The sequence below is a fragment of the Bemisia tabaci genome, chromosome 8 (genome assembly GCF_918797505.1).
Source record: "Bemisia tabaci chromosome 8, PGI_BMITA_v3".
NCBI classification, from domain to species: Eukaryota; Metazoa; Arthropoda; class Insecta; order Hemiptera; family Aleyrodidae; genus Bemisia; species Bemisia tabaci.
This window is the reverse complement of record NC_092800.1, coordinates 31,367,471-31,381,486: the sequence shown is the minus strand read 5'-3', so window position 1 is coordinate 31,381,486 and position 14,016 is coordinate 31,367,471. Positions and strand designations below refer to the sequence as shown.

The 14,016-nt window shown below is 34.8% G+C and overlaps 1 protein-coding gene across 1 annotated transcript in view; it reads left to right on the top strand.

Moving 5' to 3' along the window:
- Vps13B (vacuolar protein sorting 13B) overlaps positions 1 to 14,016 on the top strand; it is a 43,590-nt gene that overhangs the window by 12,601 nt on the left and 16,973 nt on the right. The window contains exons 10-23 of the mRNA XM_019048407.2: positions 1,551 to 1,739; positions 1,943 to 2,066; positions 3,021 to 3,117; positions 3,963 to 4,111; positions 5,048 to 5,211; positions 5,984 to 6,184; positions 6,926 to 7,076; positions 7,777 to 7,929; positions 8,399 to 8,596; positions 9,379 to 9,544; positions 10,122 to 10,305; positions 10,914 to 11,268; positions 11,755 to 11,969; positions 12,596 to 12,779. Of these exons, the coding sequence (XP_018903952.2) occupies positions 1,551 to 1,739; positions 1,943 to 2,066; positions 3,021 to 3,117; positions 3,963 to 4,111; positions 5,048 to 5,211; positions 5,984 to 6,184; positions 6,926 to 7,076; positions 7,777 to 7,929; positions 8,399 to 8,596; positions 9,379 to 9,544; positions 10,122 to 10,305; positions 10,914 to 11,268; positions 11,755 to 11,969; positions 12,596 to 12,779 (2,530 nt within the window). The remainder of the gene's footprint in view (positions 1 to 1,550; positions 1,740 to 1,942; positions 2,067 to 3,020; positions 3,118 to 3,962; positions 4,112 to 5,047; positions 5,212 to 5,983; positions 6,185 to 6,925; positions 7,077 to 7,776; positions 7,930 to 8,398; positions 8,597 to 9,378; positions 9,545 to 10,121; positions 10,306 to 10,913; positions 11,269 to 11,754; positions 11,970 to 12,595; positions 12,780 to 14,016) is intronic.

The following is a 14,016-nucleotide window of genomic DNA, read 5'->3' as shown; positions in this document are numbered from 1 at the left end:
AGGGAAAAGAGAGTTGTCGTCTCATTTAAATGGTACACTGATAAATTCAAAATTAGTTAGAAAATTTATTTTTGACCCTAATTATAATTTTTGGAACTTCTTGGCTTTGATTTCCCCGTGAAATGGTGTGGACCCAGCACCATTTCTCCACCTTGTTACATACAGTGTTCGGGCCACTTCTTAGTGTTTTTTTTCTCATTTCTACTGTCAAAACTTTGTTGGTATTTTTGAAGACTGGATCACCGGATAAGCCAAAGTTATCTTTATAGTAGCAATATTGTGAAGCAAGATAGAGTTGCTGATAGTAAAATCATTAATATAAACTTCGAAGGATTCTGCCTTTTTCTATTTCACTCGAGAGGAAGTGTCCCCTCCCGGACTCTCTTCCCCACCCGGTGACTGACGCTGCGCTGTGCTGAACGGTTCAGCCTGAACCTTTCCCCTACGTCTGACCGTTCCCCACTCCTCTGTCAATCGAACCATATGCCACCGCTTACGTATTGTCGCTCGCCCACCCAGGTACCTAGCGGCCAGCGGTCAGTTGATGATAAATCTCGCTCATGCTCCTATGCAGCTACGCATTGATTACGCCAGCTAATTACTTTCTAATAATTAGAATTTCTTCGATAATAGTTTTCTTTATTTATTCGACTGTATTTTTTTCTCTGTTCTACTGTGATTTCCTTGGTTCTCTACTGTGTTTTTCCTAAATCTCTGAGTCAGAAATCTGAAGCACTTCGGTATGCACCGAGTACTTCAGATGTGTGACCTGAAATCTTCGGTATATACCGAACTACTTCAATTGTCTGACCCGAACTTCGGCAGATGGACCTTAACTTTTCGGATGCGTGATCCGAAAACTTCAGAGATCCATATGATCTCAGCTTCGGGTTCCATGCACAAATTTTTTTCTCCGTGTTTCCTTTTAGGGGACGCAACTAAAATTTCAGTAAATTTTTTTCAGAAAAGTAAAGAAAAAAAAAAAAAAAAGTGGCTAACGATGGTTCCTCACCTTCACGTGGTGTTGGCTGTTTTTACTAAGTGGGAACCGTCCATTTTAAGATATAGTCTATTTCTTGCCCTGCCATTATTATTCTACAAGTTAATTGTGGAGTGAGAATGTCATAATGTTTTCTATGAAATCTTCAAAATATAGTGATAAAAAATTTGCAACTACTACAAAATCGGCTCGCGAAGCGAGCCGAATGTCACTCGCGTAGCGAGTGACCGGGGGTCCAGGGGGCGTAGCCCCCGGCTAGGCGTGACGGGCGCGCGAAGCGCGCCCAGAACGGCTAGTAGTCATATAATCCCTGGCAGTTCTTCTCATTGAGTTAACGAGATTGTATGTCCTCACATAAATCAGCAAAACTCAATCAATAATGTCTAATGATTTTAAGCTCTTGAGATCTGTTTATGGATGCGACAGCCCAAGCCTGTCAACTGCGATTTAAATTTTTTTGAGCTCATAATTAATCTGGAAGTGTTATTTTTTGTTGTTAAAACAAGGAAAAAAATAATTTAATCAGGTTTCAATCTTTGTTAATTTTTAGTTGGAAAATAATGAGACTAGTAAGTCATCTAAACGAGTATATCAGCCATGCCTACAAGTTTGGCTCAATGGCAGTTTCTTCAACTTAATCTCTGTAAATACCAACTGGTCAAATGCACAATTTGGGGTCAGTCACATTTCAATCGAACCTGTTGGAGACTGCTGTTGCGGGTCATCTGAAATGAACCAGGTATATCCTTAATTTTTTTTTAATATATTTCTTTTTTGCTCTTTCACCCTTATCTCTAATGCTCAATCGATACGTTCAGCTTATGTTTGGATGTTTCTAAAGCCTCATAAAACCACTCCATTTTATTTTTTCATCTTCTTGTAAGTTCATTTACTTATTATATTTTAACTCTGGTACGTATTTTGTACTTTTGTATCTCCTAGGTACCATATTTTTCATCGGGCCGAATCCAACAAGATTTTCTGAATGGATCCTTGTTCAAAAATTCCTCTGTTATCCCTGAGGATATACCAATAGAATGGAATGCGCATTTAAGTCTTGTAACAGGTAAGAGCTAGAAATTTTTGAAACGTCAACAAACTGATGCCTTTGCATTTTGCAAAAGTGAATATTTCTGGTCGTTTTTAGTTTTTAAAGTATTAATGTTGAAGTAAGGTCCTTGAAGATGTACCATAGATTCTGAAAATGATAAAATGTACACATGACACACAAGCTATATTAACAACAAGGCAAAGAAATCAGATTAAAGGAAAGAAACCAAAAACCCAAGGTGTGCTTTTATTGTCTCAGTTACTCTCATGTGACAGCTGCATGCTTGACACAGCTGTATACCGAAAGAGTAATACAGTGTTGACGGGCGCAGAGGAATAAGCACTATTTGTTTTGCATAGGAAACGATAGGACGCAAATACCATGCTTGCCTACCAGTGCTTGACCAGTTATTGAAAGTTTAAAGCAGCTTGATAGGACAGTGAAATTTGATGTATTGGATCGTAAAAATAGGGCTATGTTTTGACTTGTTTTGCTAACATAGTTTTAATAATCAACCCACTGGAGAGATTTATAGAGATAGACCACAAAACAGCGTATGACTGGCGTGGAGAAATGTGCACTACTTTCTTCGTGGAAGAATCAAGGCCGCCCTTTTGATGGGACAGAAATGCCGCTTTCCTCCGAGTGCAAGATAGAGAGACGACAAAATAGTGTTTGATAACGATAGAGGAATGCGCAGCTCTTATTTTAAGCAAGAATCTAGGGCGTTAATCGGATGAAAATGCAGCACTTGCTTAAAAGTGCGAGAAAGAAAGTCAACAAAACAAACTCCTCATTATCATTTTCATTGCTTGCCAAACCGCTTCAAGAATGCAGTAGTAGGTTAGTTGATGTAATTTTCTCGGTCTTGGCAGACTATTTAGTCCTGATTTTACATTTTCTCCTACCTTTCAAGTTTAGTAAGATTCTTTTGGATGTTTCACCTTATTCCCATCTTTATGTTCTCAGAAACTTCGCTTTTAGAACGTACACCTGCCCTTGCTGTCGACTATCTGTTTGTAGTGGAAAACACGCATGTCCTGGACATCAATGAAGAAGAGCACGAGTAAGTAAAATTGAAATCCTGCTTTCTGTCAATATGAAGTTCAACTCAGTTTTGTCTTATTTCGACGGCTTAATGCGAAAAGTGTTTATCAATTCCAACGTTTAAAAATATTCGATTTTGTTCTATTTGCTCCAAAGGAAATCAACCAAATTCCTCGCAATTAAGTGTGATGTTTAGAATGAGAAAAACAGATTCTCAGAAAAAACTGAAATCATTGGTCAGTTGTTCTTAAAAAAATAATACAAGAGCGGAGACTTACAATTTTACAATCCAAAGTACGCATTTTTAACTTCAGCCGTCCTTCTGCAAATGTTTCCTTTAAATGTTTCCCTGCAAATATGATCTTTCTCAATCTTTATTCCTGTTGACTGAACTTAAAGAAAAGATGCAGGAAAAATTGCATACCTAATCTTGAAAAGTGAATACTGTAAGAATCAATGAGCAGTTGTTTTTGTAAATTGTGATTTTCATGATGGAGAATTTGCAAATGTTTAAATTTCAATGAATTCCAAACATCCGAAAATCAATGAGTATAAATTGAAATTACTGAGTGAACTGAGCATGAAAAATGCCTCGGTTTTTAAATTAAACTCTTAGAAAACGAATTATTACTGCATGATCAAATCTGCTTAAGTATTTGTGTTTCAATGGGAAGTGCGACCCTATAATGTTACAAGGTGGTAAAATTTCTGACTTCTTTTCTCTTCAATTTTTCATTTTTGAGAAAACAGTATTCAAAAATACTGTCAGCATATCAAACATTCTCATCAAAAGCAATACAATTTCCTCCTTCAAATTTTCCATTGGCATTAATAATATCCTGATTATCTTGGTTACATTTTCAGGATCAACGAAGAAAAAGTGCTCACTCGGATCATTATTGGACCGTCACTAATTAGATTGAACTCCGGTTTAATTCATAGGCTACAAAGAATCCATTTCATCTCAACATTATATGACTACCAACCTTACAGTTTTTTCGCTGCCAGGCAGGGTGAGCAATCGCAGGAATTGTCTCTGCTTCAAGAGAATTACTGTCCATCACATTCTCTAGTTTTTAATTAAACTATTTACATGAATGCACCATAATTTCACCATCAGCGCTTAAAGAGCTGAAACCTTTATTCCAAATTTACGCACTCTAATATAATTTTAAATTCATACTTTTCACCATATTCTTTTTTTTACAAGACAAACTGTTTTGAAATCAGGCTGAAAAGAGAACAAAAAGATACAACCATGGTTTTTTCTGGTTATTTCTTGTTCACCTTGAAAGCTTGAATAAATGTTAAGCGTATCCAGTTTTAAGTATGAAAATTTATGAAAATCAGGATTTTCAAAGGCTGTTCGTATACTTAATTTTCAATTAATAAATGAATGAATTCTGAAAAATGCATGGAAACCTGTCATTTTAAAAGTTTTTTACAGATATCTGCAAAGCAATAGCAAGTAAAATATCTGTTTAATTTCATCAAGTTAAAAGAAGAACAGACCTCTAGATGAGCTATGAATTACAGCACGATGCAACCTACTATCTCTTTAAAATTCCATTAAGTTAATGAATCACACAAAGCAAAGTCTGGAAATCAACTCCTAAAAAAGATATAATGGCTTTCAATTGTAATTGGTTAAAATGACAAGAATACGAATGATAATAGCGATGATCATTTGATATCATTTGTGCAATTTAGCTTTCCTTCATCGGTGTTAAAAATACTCATTAATACCTCGTTCAGCAGTTGTTCTCCCAACTTTGTATTCTGTGAATCGTTCCTTAGGTAAGATTTTGACGAGATAATATGTTGTGTTGTGCCAAAATTAGTACCTTGTCTTGTTGCCTATTGAGTTGTCTGTATGGAAAGGGTATGTGATGCTGTTACTTTTTTTTTACAAACTGCTAATTGTTCATTCCTCGGTTTGTTTTTATTAGATTCCATGGGTAGTCAAAGTGCCTTACCAAAGTTAAATGAAGAAGAATTGCTGTGTGTACTAGGAGGTAATATCCCTCAGAATGTTGTCCAGTTTACTGCTTTCAATCCAGTCCTTGAAATTTATGCTGCTTCTCATCCTCCAGTCTCCTCTGTCAGACAAAGAGTAAGTTAATTATTTTTCATCTGGAACCATACACAAATTCAAAAAGAGAGATTTGGGTTTAAGATGTTTTCAGTTCTTTTGAACGGGTACTTTTTGTCACTTTGACTCATTGTGTGTGGGTCTCAAGAGGATCGATGCAAAGTTTCAGACTGTTCAGGGTGTCTGCAAGTCCAGAAACAGTACTGGGCGGTCCGGAAGTACTGAAAAAGTGAGGAAATTCCGCAAAAAGGTCCAGAATTTTTTTAAATTTTTTGTCTTTTTTGTCACAATTTCAAATTTTTGAAAATTTTCTAATTTCGTCAAATGGGAGGTACTGAAAAAGTACGGAATTTTTCTGTTGGAGGAGGTACTGAATTTTTTGAGAATGGAATGAAAAAGTACTGTAAAAGCACTTATTTTTGACCAGCCTGTTTTAGTAGACACTCTGCTGTTTGGTTTAATATTTTATATTAGAGCCTCCCTCCCCCCATTTTTAAGCTCAAATTGTTGTTTTTTGTAGCTTTGTGACTTCCCCTTTCAGGTTAAAAGCAAAATTTTATGCATTTCATAACTCTTTACGTTTTTCCCATTTCTCAAATCCAAATCAGTATTGCGGCAAGCCTGGGGGAGGGGGGAGGGTTTTAAATTTTCCTTATGTTTTTGTTAGTTTTTTTGCGGTTTTTAGTGCATTAAACTAGCGTAACTGATCCTCTCATCATTTGATTCCTAAGTATCAAATAATCAGGGTATCTCTCGACTTTCTCTGACTTTTATTGTATCTGTATTCTTTCAGAAAATATCCAAAGTCCAGAAACGCGTTCTCCCCGGCTCTTCAGATGTAGTTCCTCCCAGGTTTACATTAGAGTGGCAGTGTCTGGATGGTAAAATGACAACCCCTCTTCGGTTGAAGCAAATAGTCTACACTCTCCTTTCTCTACGGGAAAAGTTGCCAAATTCACTGTTAAATGCTCTTCAAACCTTCATATCAGTCAAGGTTAGTTGCATCAAATGGACTACATTTTGCAACAAATAGTTATTTGTTCCCAGCATAGTTAATAGTTAATAGTTGAGTAATAGTTAATAGTTAGTTAGTAGTTAGTTAATAGTTGTTTGTTGTATAGTTGTTTGTATTTTGTTACTGTTTCTAGCTTATTCCCAAAAACACCTATCTGCATAAGGAAACCAATGGCTTATGCATTGTCTGGATTCTGTCAGGAAAAGTGGCTCCTTATCGCAAAATGAGTTCCAGAGTTTGACTTGTGTGAGCATTATATTGTTCTAACATTAGCTAAAAAGACATTACTATGTTTTACCGTGTGATATTTATATTTTAGTAGGTTTTGAAATTTTATCGTTTTTTTTGGATCGCCAACTTTTTAACACTGCACTTTTTTCCTCAGTCAATGGCATATCGATGGCCAAAGAACAAATACCACCTAACTGACAATTTTGGCGAAAATGATATAGTGGCTTTGTTGCATTCTACAGTATGAAATATGCAAGCTGATGTGTATAGTTGTTTCCAATTCTGCATGGGAGCAGTATAATGACGCTGCGATGTATAAAAAGGATTGTAAACCTAACTTCAACATCTTGAAAACCGCGAAGTTTTCTCTTGGGGTTTTTCAGATAAAGAATTCAATATTTTGTATTTGATTTGTTGATTAAGTGGTAAAAATCTTCCATCTGTTCTTATTTTTTTTATTTTATTTCATTTTTTTTTAAATTTAAATAGGTTTTAGGTCTTGGCTCTAGTTTGATTGTGAATCCAGGGAAAACACTGAAAATTTTAGAGATCAACAATGTATCGATTAATGTGAGACTCTCAGACAAGGAATTAATAGAAAACACAGAAGAAATCTTAAAAGATGTAAAATTTGAAATTGGTAAGTAGATATCAAGGATGATTCTCTTTATAATGATTGAGCTGAACATAAGTTTTGCGCAATTCCAAGAAGGATCAAGCATCAGTTTCTGAGCTTTTAAAATTCTGAGAATTTAAAAAAAATTAATAAAAAAAAAAACAAAAAAAAACCGGAAGCAAAAAGACACAGCAAAAATCAAGTAAAACGTTTCCCTAGTCCAAAAAACAGTAAAACCCCGAAGTCAGTCAAAATGCATTTGGAAAAAAGGAACATTTTTTTTTAGTTTCTGTGTATCATTTCAAGTGATTTTACACTCAGAAGTTCCCTGTATGGAATTGCGTGCCATGAATTTACTCTTTTTAATCTTGAGAAAACTCACAAGAAGTTTTGCGCCGCAGGAGCATGAATTTAATTTTGTTATGTTTCTTGGATTCCTGCCAAAAAACTTGAGAGATGATTAGGCAATGTAAAAAGTAGTTAGGCTGATTATAGTTCATACCATCCAAATTCTTTGCCAGCTATCAGTGTCAGTTTTATTTTAATCCAAATTTTTGTCTGTTACCAGTGTCAGTTAATTATCTTCCATGAGTTTGATTTTTGGAATCATTAGGTTACGTATCTATAAGTTGTCTTAATTTATTTTCAGATTATGATTATCAAATTTAAGACCGTCTTCAATATTCTTAATCCACAATTCTTCTTTTTTTCTCTCATTTTCCAGAGAGTATCATTCTTACCTGCTCAAAGGCTAGTGTTATAGTTTATTGCCAAATTTTGACATCCTTGATGTTCAGTAATCATAAACAGAAACTTTATCAATGTCTAAAATTAATCCACGATACCTCCTTGGTCACTGATGTGCAAATTTTACCAGGTAATTCCTTTTTTTATTAGGTGCTCATTATTTTTACTCACATGAATTTAATTTTACTCATTTCATCATTTATATTCCTTGTTATTCTGAAGTAATGTTAGGAAAGAAATGAAGTAATGTTCTGATATTTTGTTTCAGTTCAATCTTAGGGATGATCTGAAAGTCATTTACTCTGGAGGTTTAGCGCACTTTCATACCGTAATATACCATGTGCACCATGGACCATTATTAATCCAGTTACTTAGATGATCAAATAGAGATATATCTTTAGTGTGCTTTGCTTGTAATTTAAATTAAAGTTAAAATACCAGATAATATTCCTTCTGAAATATTTTCATTTCTCCCGAATTTGTCATTAGTATACTCCATAGAAACTCATACGTAAATAAATTTTGAAATTAAGATTCTCTTTTTTCCTATTTCTGCGATTTTTCTCCTTTAACCTTTTTTTTTCCTTTCAATTTTACAGGTGCTGTTTTATTAGATGTAAGTATTTTTAATGTCCAGACTGAGTTCATTGAAACCAATTTGTGTCACTGTGCTAAGTTCTCCGTCCATAAACTGCAAGCTTTCATTGAGAAGCTTGCTTCAGATTGTAACACTTGCTACAAAGCTATGATTTTTGGCGCTCCCTTGGTGCCTGAAAACAACGAACCTATCGTCGAAGGTGAGTAGTGAAAATAATAAAATTAGTTTTTCAAACCATGCATGTCATGTCCAATTTAGAGAAGCCTTTATTGAATTGACTATTTTTCAAAGAACTTAAAATGCGGTACACGGTGACCTCATTGTATGGAACTTCAACGCCTGAGAATGAAGTGTAAAAAAAATCAACTACATGTCTGTAATCGCAAGTTGTAAGAAACCGTTAATGAATAATTTGGAACCTTGACCTCAAGACCTCTTCAACTGGCTCATTATCTTTTAGAAATTGACCTTGAATTCTAGTTTGAATTCTAGGTTTTTTACACAAAACTTGTTTTGCTCTTTTTATTTATTGCATATCAATGGTGAAACTGCAAAAACGCATCCTGGTTTGCGTCGTTGCAGATCTCCTGTCATACTTTATTTTCTAGGTAGAAAACTACTTGTCGATATTTTTTGAAAATTTAGGTAATTTTTCTCCTAGAGGTGAAGAATATTTTGGAAAAATTTCAAGCCATTGCGTTGGTTTGGTCTTTTTTTAAAAAAATCAAATAGGAGCAGAGATTCTGAAACATAGCAATCAAGATACGTGTTTTTGTAGTTTTACCATTGATATGCGATTCTGCTTTATGTTAGTAATCATGCATCGCATACTTGAAATGCCAATGATATCTTTTAAATTTTTGAAGTAGCTACCTAATTTAAAAATTGGTCAAGGACCACTGTAAAGTACATTTTTCTTTTTTTCATGTAACCGTTGTATTATGGATTGTTACTTATACTTGCTCTTGTGTAATTTTCCAGTGGTCTTACAAGTCCCAATCACTGATGAACAACGATATGCCCCTATCCTCTGTTTTGTCATCCGACACATGCAAATGTCTGTTGATCCTCTGTTGTATGCATGGTTATTGTACCAACCATCAACCACAGGTCTACCATCCAAAAAGCCTGGACAAAATTCTTCTAGGTAAGTCTCACTAATGTTCCTAATTTTTTCATATCTTGGCTGCAATTAGCAATGTAAATGACTGATAGTCAGCTTGTTGATATTCTCTTAGCAGACTTTTAGGTGATTTTTTATGAGTCCTTTTATCTACAACAAAACAGTACAAAAGAATTTATTGTTGAGCTTGAATCTTGTCTGATGAATCCCTGGTTACCATCACAGAAATTTAATTAGAACACCTAGCAAAAAACCTCAAAACCAACTCTTGAAACAGATTTCAACAATTACTGTTAACAACCGTTCCATTTGGAAGCTTAATACCTGATTGACATCATCCATCTGTACATTGTCAAGAGTATTCCTTAATAAGGCAAAAAGCTATTTGCCAAAACGTGTCTTGTTAACTCTGTTTTTTGCATAAAATTTTTTTAAGAAGAAACACTGAATGAATTACTTCAGCGCTGATCGGTCTAATCGGTCAGTTAATCAATTGTTTTTCATTTAAAAAGCTTTGTATTTGGAAACCCAAAGCGGAAATTGGATTATGTCTCTCTGTTTACTACTTTTGATAAAGCATTATGCTCTATTTGCATTTCAGTGGATTATTAACCAGAAAAGTTTCAGAATCTAACTTAAGTGCTAGTCAAGCTTCCAAAGCATCTATTCCTCCAGCAACGCTCCAGCAAGATAGTGCTCTGAGCAGCTCTGGCAGAGATACAGCAACCCCTTCAATCGTTACACATTCCAATATTCTGAAACAGAGTGATTCCACCTCCAAAACGGTAAATTTTTTAACACTTAGTGAAGAATAGTAAAAAGTTCCTAAAATGACTTTTTGTCGGGTTGAGAGTGACAACCTTCAACAGAAAATATTCACAGAATTAAATTTGCAGGTTTGAAAGCAAGTTACGCTTGAATACCTATTGGCATTTGACAATTTTTAAGTTAGCACTGGGCGTGGACAGGATTGCTAAGTTCCTGTTTACCTCAAAAACTATAGGGCTAAATGTGAAAAATGTGCATCTGAACTGCAATGATAAAATATATTTGATAATGTCTTATTTTCCTCTAGGGAAAACTAACCTAAATGCCTCATTGCGGTTTTGTGTTATTCTTTAGAATGGGTGAAGAATATTCACAAAAAATGTCAAAAGAAACTTTCGGTTGGTTTTCCTTTCAAAAAATTAACCGTGAGCGGTGATTTTCAACATCACAATCTGAGGCATGCATTTTTCGATTTCAGTCATCAATTATTTTGTACTACGTATCAATCATGTGCGTTTTTGAAGAGTGTTCTTTTAGCGCACCATGATCTTTACATTAGAAATTAATCTATTTACTATCTGACTTCTGATTTTACATTTGCTTTTTTTCTTGGCTTTATTTTCAGTCATGGACTGATACCATTGTCTCCAAATTCTCTGTTTGGAAAGGCATTGTCATAACTGGAGACGTATCCCAATTAATAGTGTATTTTCCCCGTACAACATTTGAAGATGTCCGCAGTGATAAATCTGATCCTATTAGCATGGAGCAAATCATACAATTATACTTAAGCAAAACTTGTCCTCCAGAGTACAGTAAGATAGCCCATGGAGCCAAAAACCTTCCGGATTTCAGTAGTTTGGAAGTTGTCATTTTCAAGCTGCCATCTATCAGTTTGAGGTGCTGTAGTACAAAAACTTCAATTATGGAATATATTCATTCTTTACCAGTCAAACTACCGGAGACTTTATGGACACCTGGTAATTTTTTTGTTTTTAATACTTATTTTTGAATACTTTACTTCTGACATTTTTTTCTCAAACATTCATGCTTAAAATTAAAAATTCCACTATTTCTATAAATCAAGGCTCTGATTAACTTTAGCTTTGCTGTTTTTGAGTTTATGATATTACCCCTTTTTAACAGAGATAAATATTCCATACTTTTCTAAAAGTTTTATTTTGTTAAATTTTTTTGATGGGTCTCATGAATTTCTCACAATTGATGAGAGCAAAAAAAAAAAAAAAAACAAACAAACAAAAAACGATTGGAAAAAATTTCTTGAGGGCTCTCTTAGGCTCATCATCAATAAAATTGCTTTGTAAGAGTGTAAAAACTTTTCTCAATAAAAATTTCATTACAGACATTTTTAAATGGATAGTATGTCTCAGCAATTTCAGAATATTTGTATCGGTTTTAGTCTTTTTTTAGTTTGAACCAATTAATATAATTTTTTTGTTTTGCAGGGAAATTAAACTTTCCATTGAGTTTAGAAATTGCTGACCTTCACTGCATGACTTTCTCAAATGGAATTGATACCAGCTTATTGAAGCCTATTTCAGCTTCATGCACAGTTGGTATTGCACCTCGTAGTGCCACAAATGATGAATCACTATCGTCTCTAGGTCTAATCGTTCATTGTGATATGTCTCCTGTGACTGTGTCAATATCTGAGTTACAGGTATGTCATGTGTCGGAGTTCCTTGTTCTCTGAAGGTGGAATAGTTTAAAGTAAGCTAAAATGATCGCGTTAAATGCGCCCGAAAAATGCTTTCGCCAGCATATTTTGGAAAGTAATTGATGTACTTATAACTCTTTCCCTTTCTAGACCGTTAAAAAAAGAAATATTTTCACACAATTGCTGTGCTACCAGAGAGGGAAATAAGTTACTCGAAAAACAGTATAGGACTAGGAGTGGCTGTGATTTTTAGTCAGTATGTCAGTCAAGGAGATTACTATCATAATTTGTCTAGACCTCTTTCTTGTGCGAAATTCTCTGTTCAAAGTCTGTGACATGTAAATATGTAGTGTGTCTTATCATGATATTTCCATTAATATTGGATATGGAAACCTGGTGTTGGGATAGAAGCCATTTATAATCTGAAATAATAAAAAACGATTCTCTGATTAGCGCAACTGACCCATCTCAATGCTAGTCATGTTAAAATGATATAAAAAAGAAATTGAATTAAAGACTCAATAAAAAGTCTTCATTATTTTTTTTTCAATTTTCAAAATTTAATAGGCTTATTCACTATTTTCACTTAATCCTAGCCAGACTCAGTAATTATTTTAATTTTCTCTCAGGTCAAAATGCTAACTGAATTATTACTCGCATCTCTGGCTGTGTATAGAGTACTGTTCAATTCAAAGCTGACTGATTCATCGAGTCCTCTCAATGAAGATATTCCTATTCGAGAAACTACTGCTCCAGTAGTTGGTAGTGAAGAATCAAGGAGCGCTTCTGCTGTAACAAAAGATATTTCTAGTAGTAAGTATCTGTGTGACTCAGTATATTCGGAAGAGGATGAAAGTAATGTTCATTGGGTGACTAGCTGACAGGAAAATTTAAAATAGCATACGAGAAAAACTGGAAACAAGGAATTATAGGAGATTTCGTGCTGGCTGCTGGAATGAAGAACCCAAAAGAATTTCAAAGATAATACTAGAAAACCTTGATTTCAGTTTTCTAATTTGCTTTTCCCTTTTGCTGGAGGTTACTGCCTTAATATTAGGGCTGTGTGAATACTCAAGTTTTGAGTCAAGTTTGGCTAAGTCCCATGGGTTAGAGCGAGTACTCCACTCAACTCAACTGCCAATGACCAGAGCTTTTCAGGGGTTTTCTGAGCCGAGAACATTGCAATAAATTAGGGTTGTATGGATGAAGTAATCGTTGTAACGCTTAATCAGGAAGGTCAGCACATTTTCCAGGGAGCATCTAGTGGTTTTCAAGATGTCTCCAAGAGTGGGAGCGGAAAGTCAGAAAGCTGCGCTGTACCGATGGTGACTTCAAATAGACCTGAAACGCACCTACATTCATTTTCTTCTTATCGTTAATTGATCAACAGATTGCTGAGTATTTCTAATACTCAGCATTGATAATGTCTCTTGTAAGGTCGGCTTGTTGAGCAAATATGGATGGTGTTTGAATAATATGCTCTCTAGGTGGCGGTAAGTTTGTTTACTGTTGCAGCCTCTTGCCTAATCTTGATGAGGGTTTTAAAAATCTCTCGAGCGTAGGAGCAGAAAATCAGGAGGCAATGCTTTACTGATGATGGATCCAATGAGACCTAAAACCAATCTGCAGTTGTTTCCCTGTATGAACGCAACTAGTTTTGTGCAAAAAAGTATAACTGCAAGGGGAAAAATTTTGCTCGTAATGAGTTTCTTCCCTCTGTTGTGAGAATCTCTGAGTAATTCCGAGACATGCAGTTACCTTGGCTGATCTATATGCTTATAACCTGTGCCAAAATATTTTTTTCAAACTGTATAATACAAACCAAATAAAAACAAAAAGGAGGAAAAAGCGGTAATGAGGGAAAGAAAGAAAAGATTACCTTCAGGCACCGTTTCCCTCCTTATAGAGCTGCAAGCACTGTTATCTCTGATGTCAAGAACAAGACTTAGAAAATTAGAATTAAACAGTTACAAGAGTTTTAAAACTTTCAAACCACAAGTCCTTAAACAGCAAGAATATAGTGTGGATTATATAAATTTGATGTATTTTT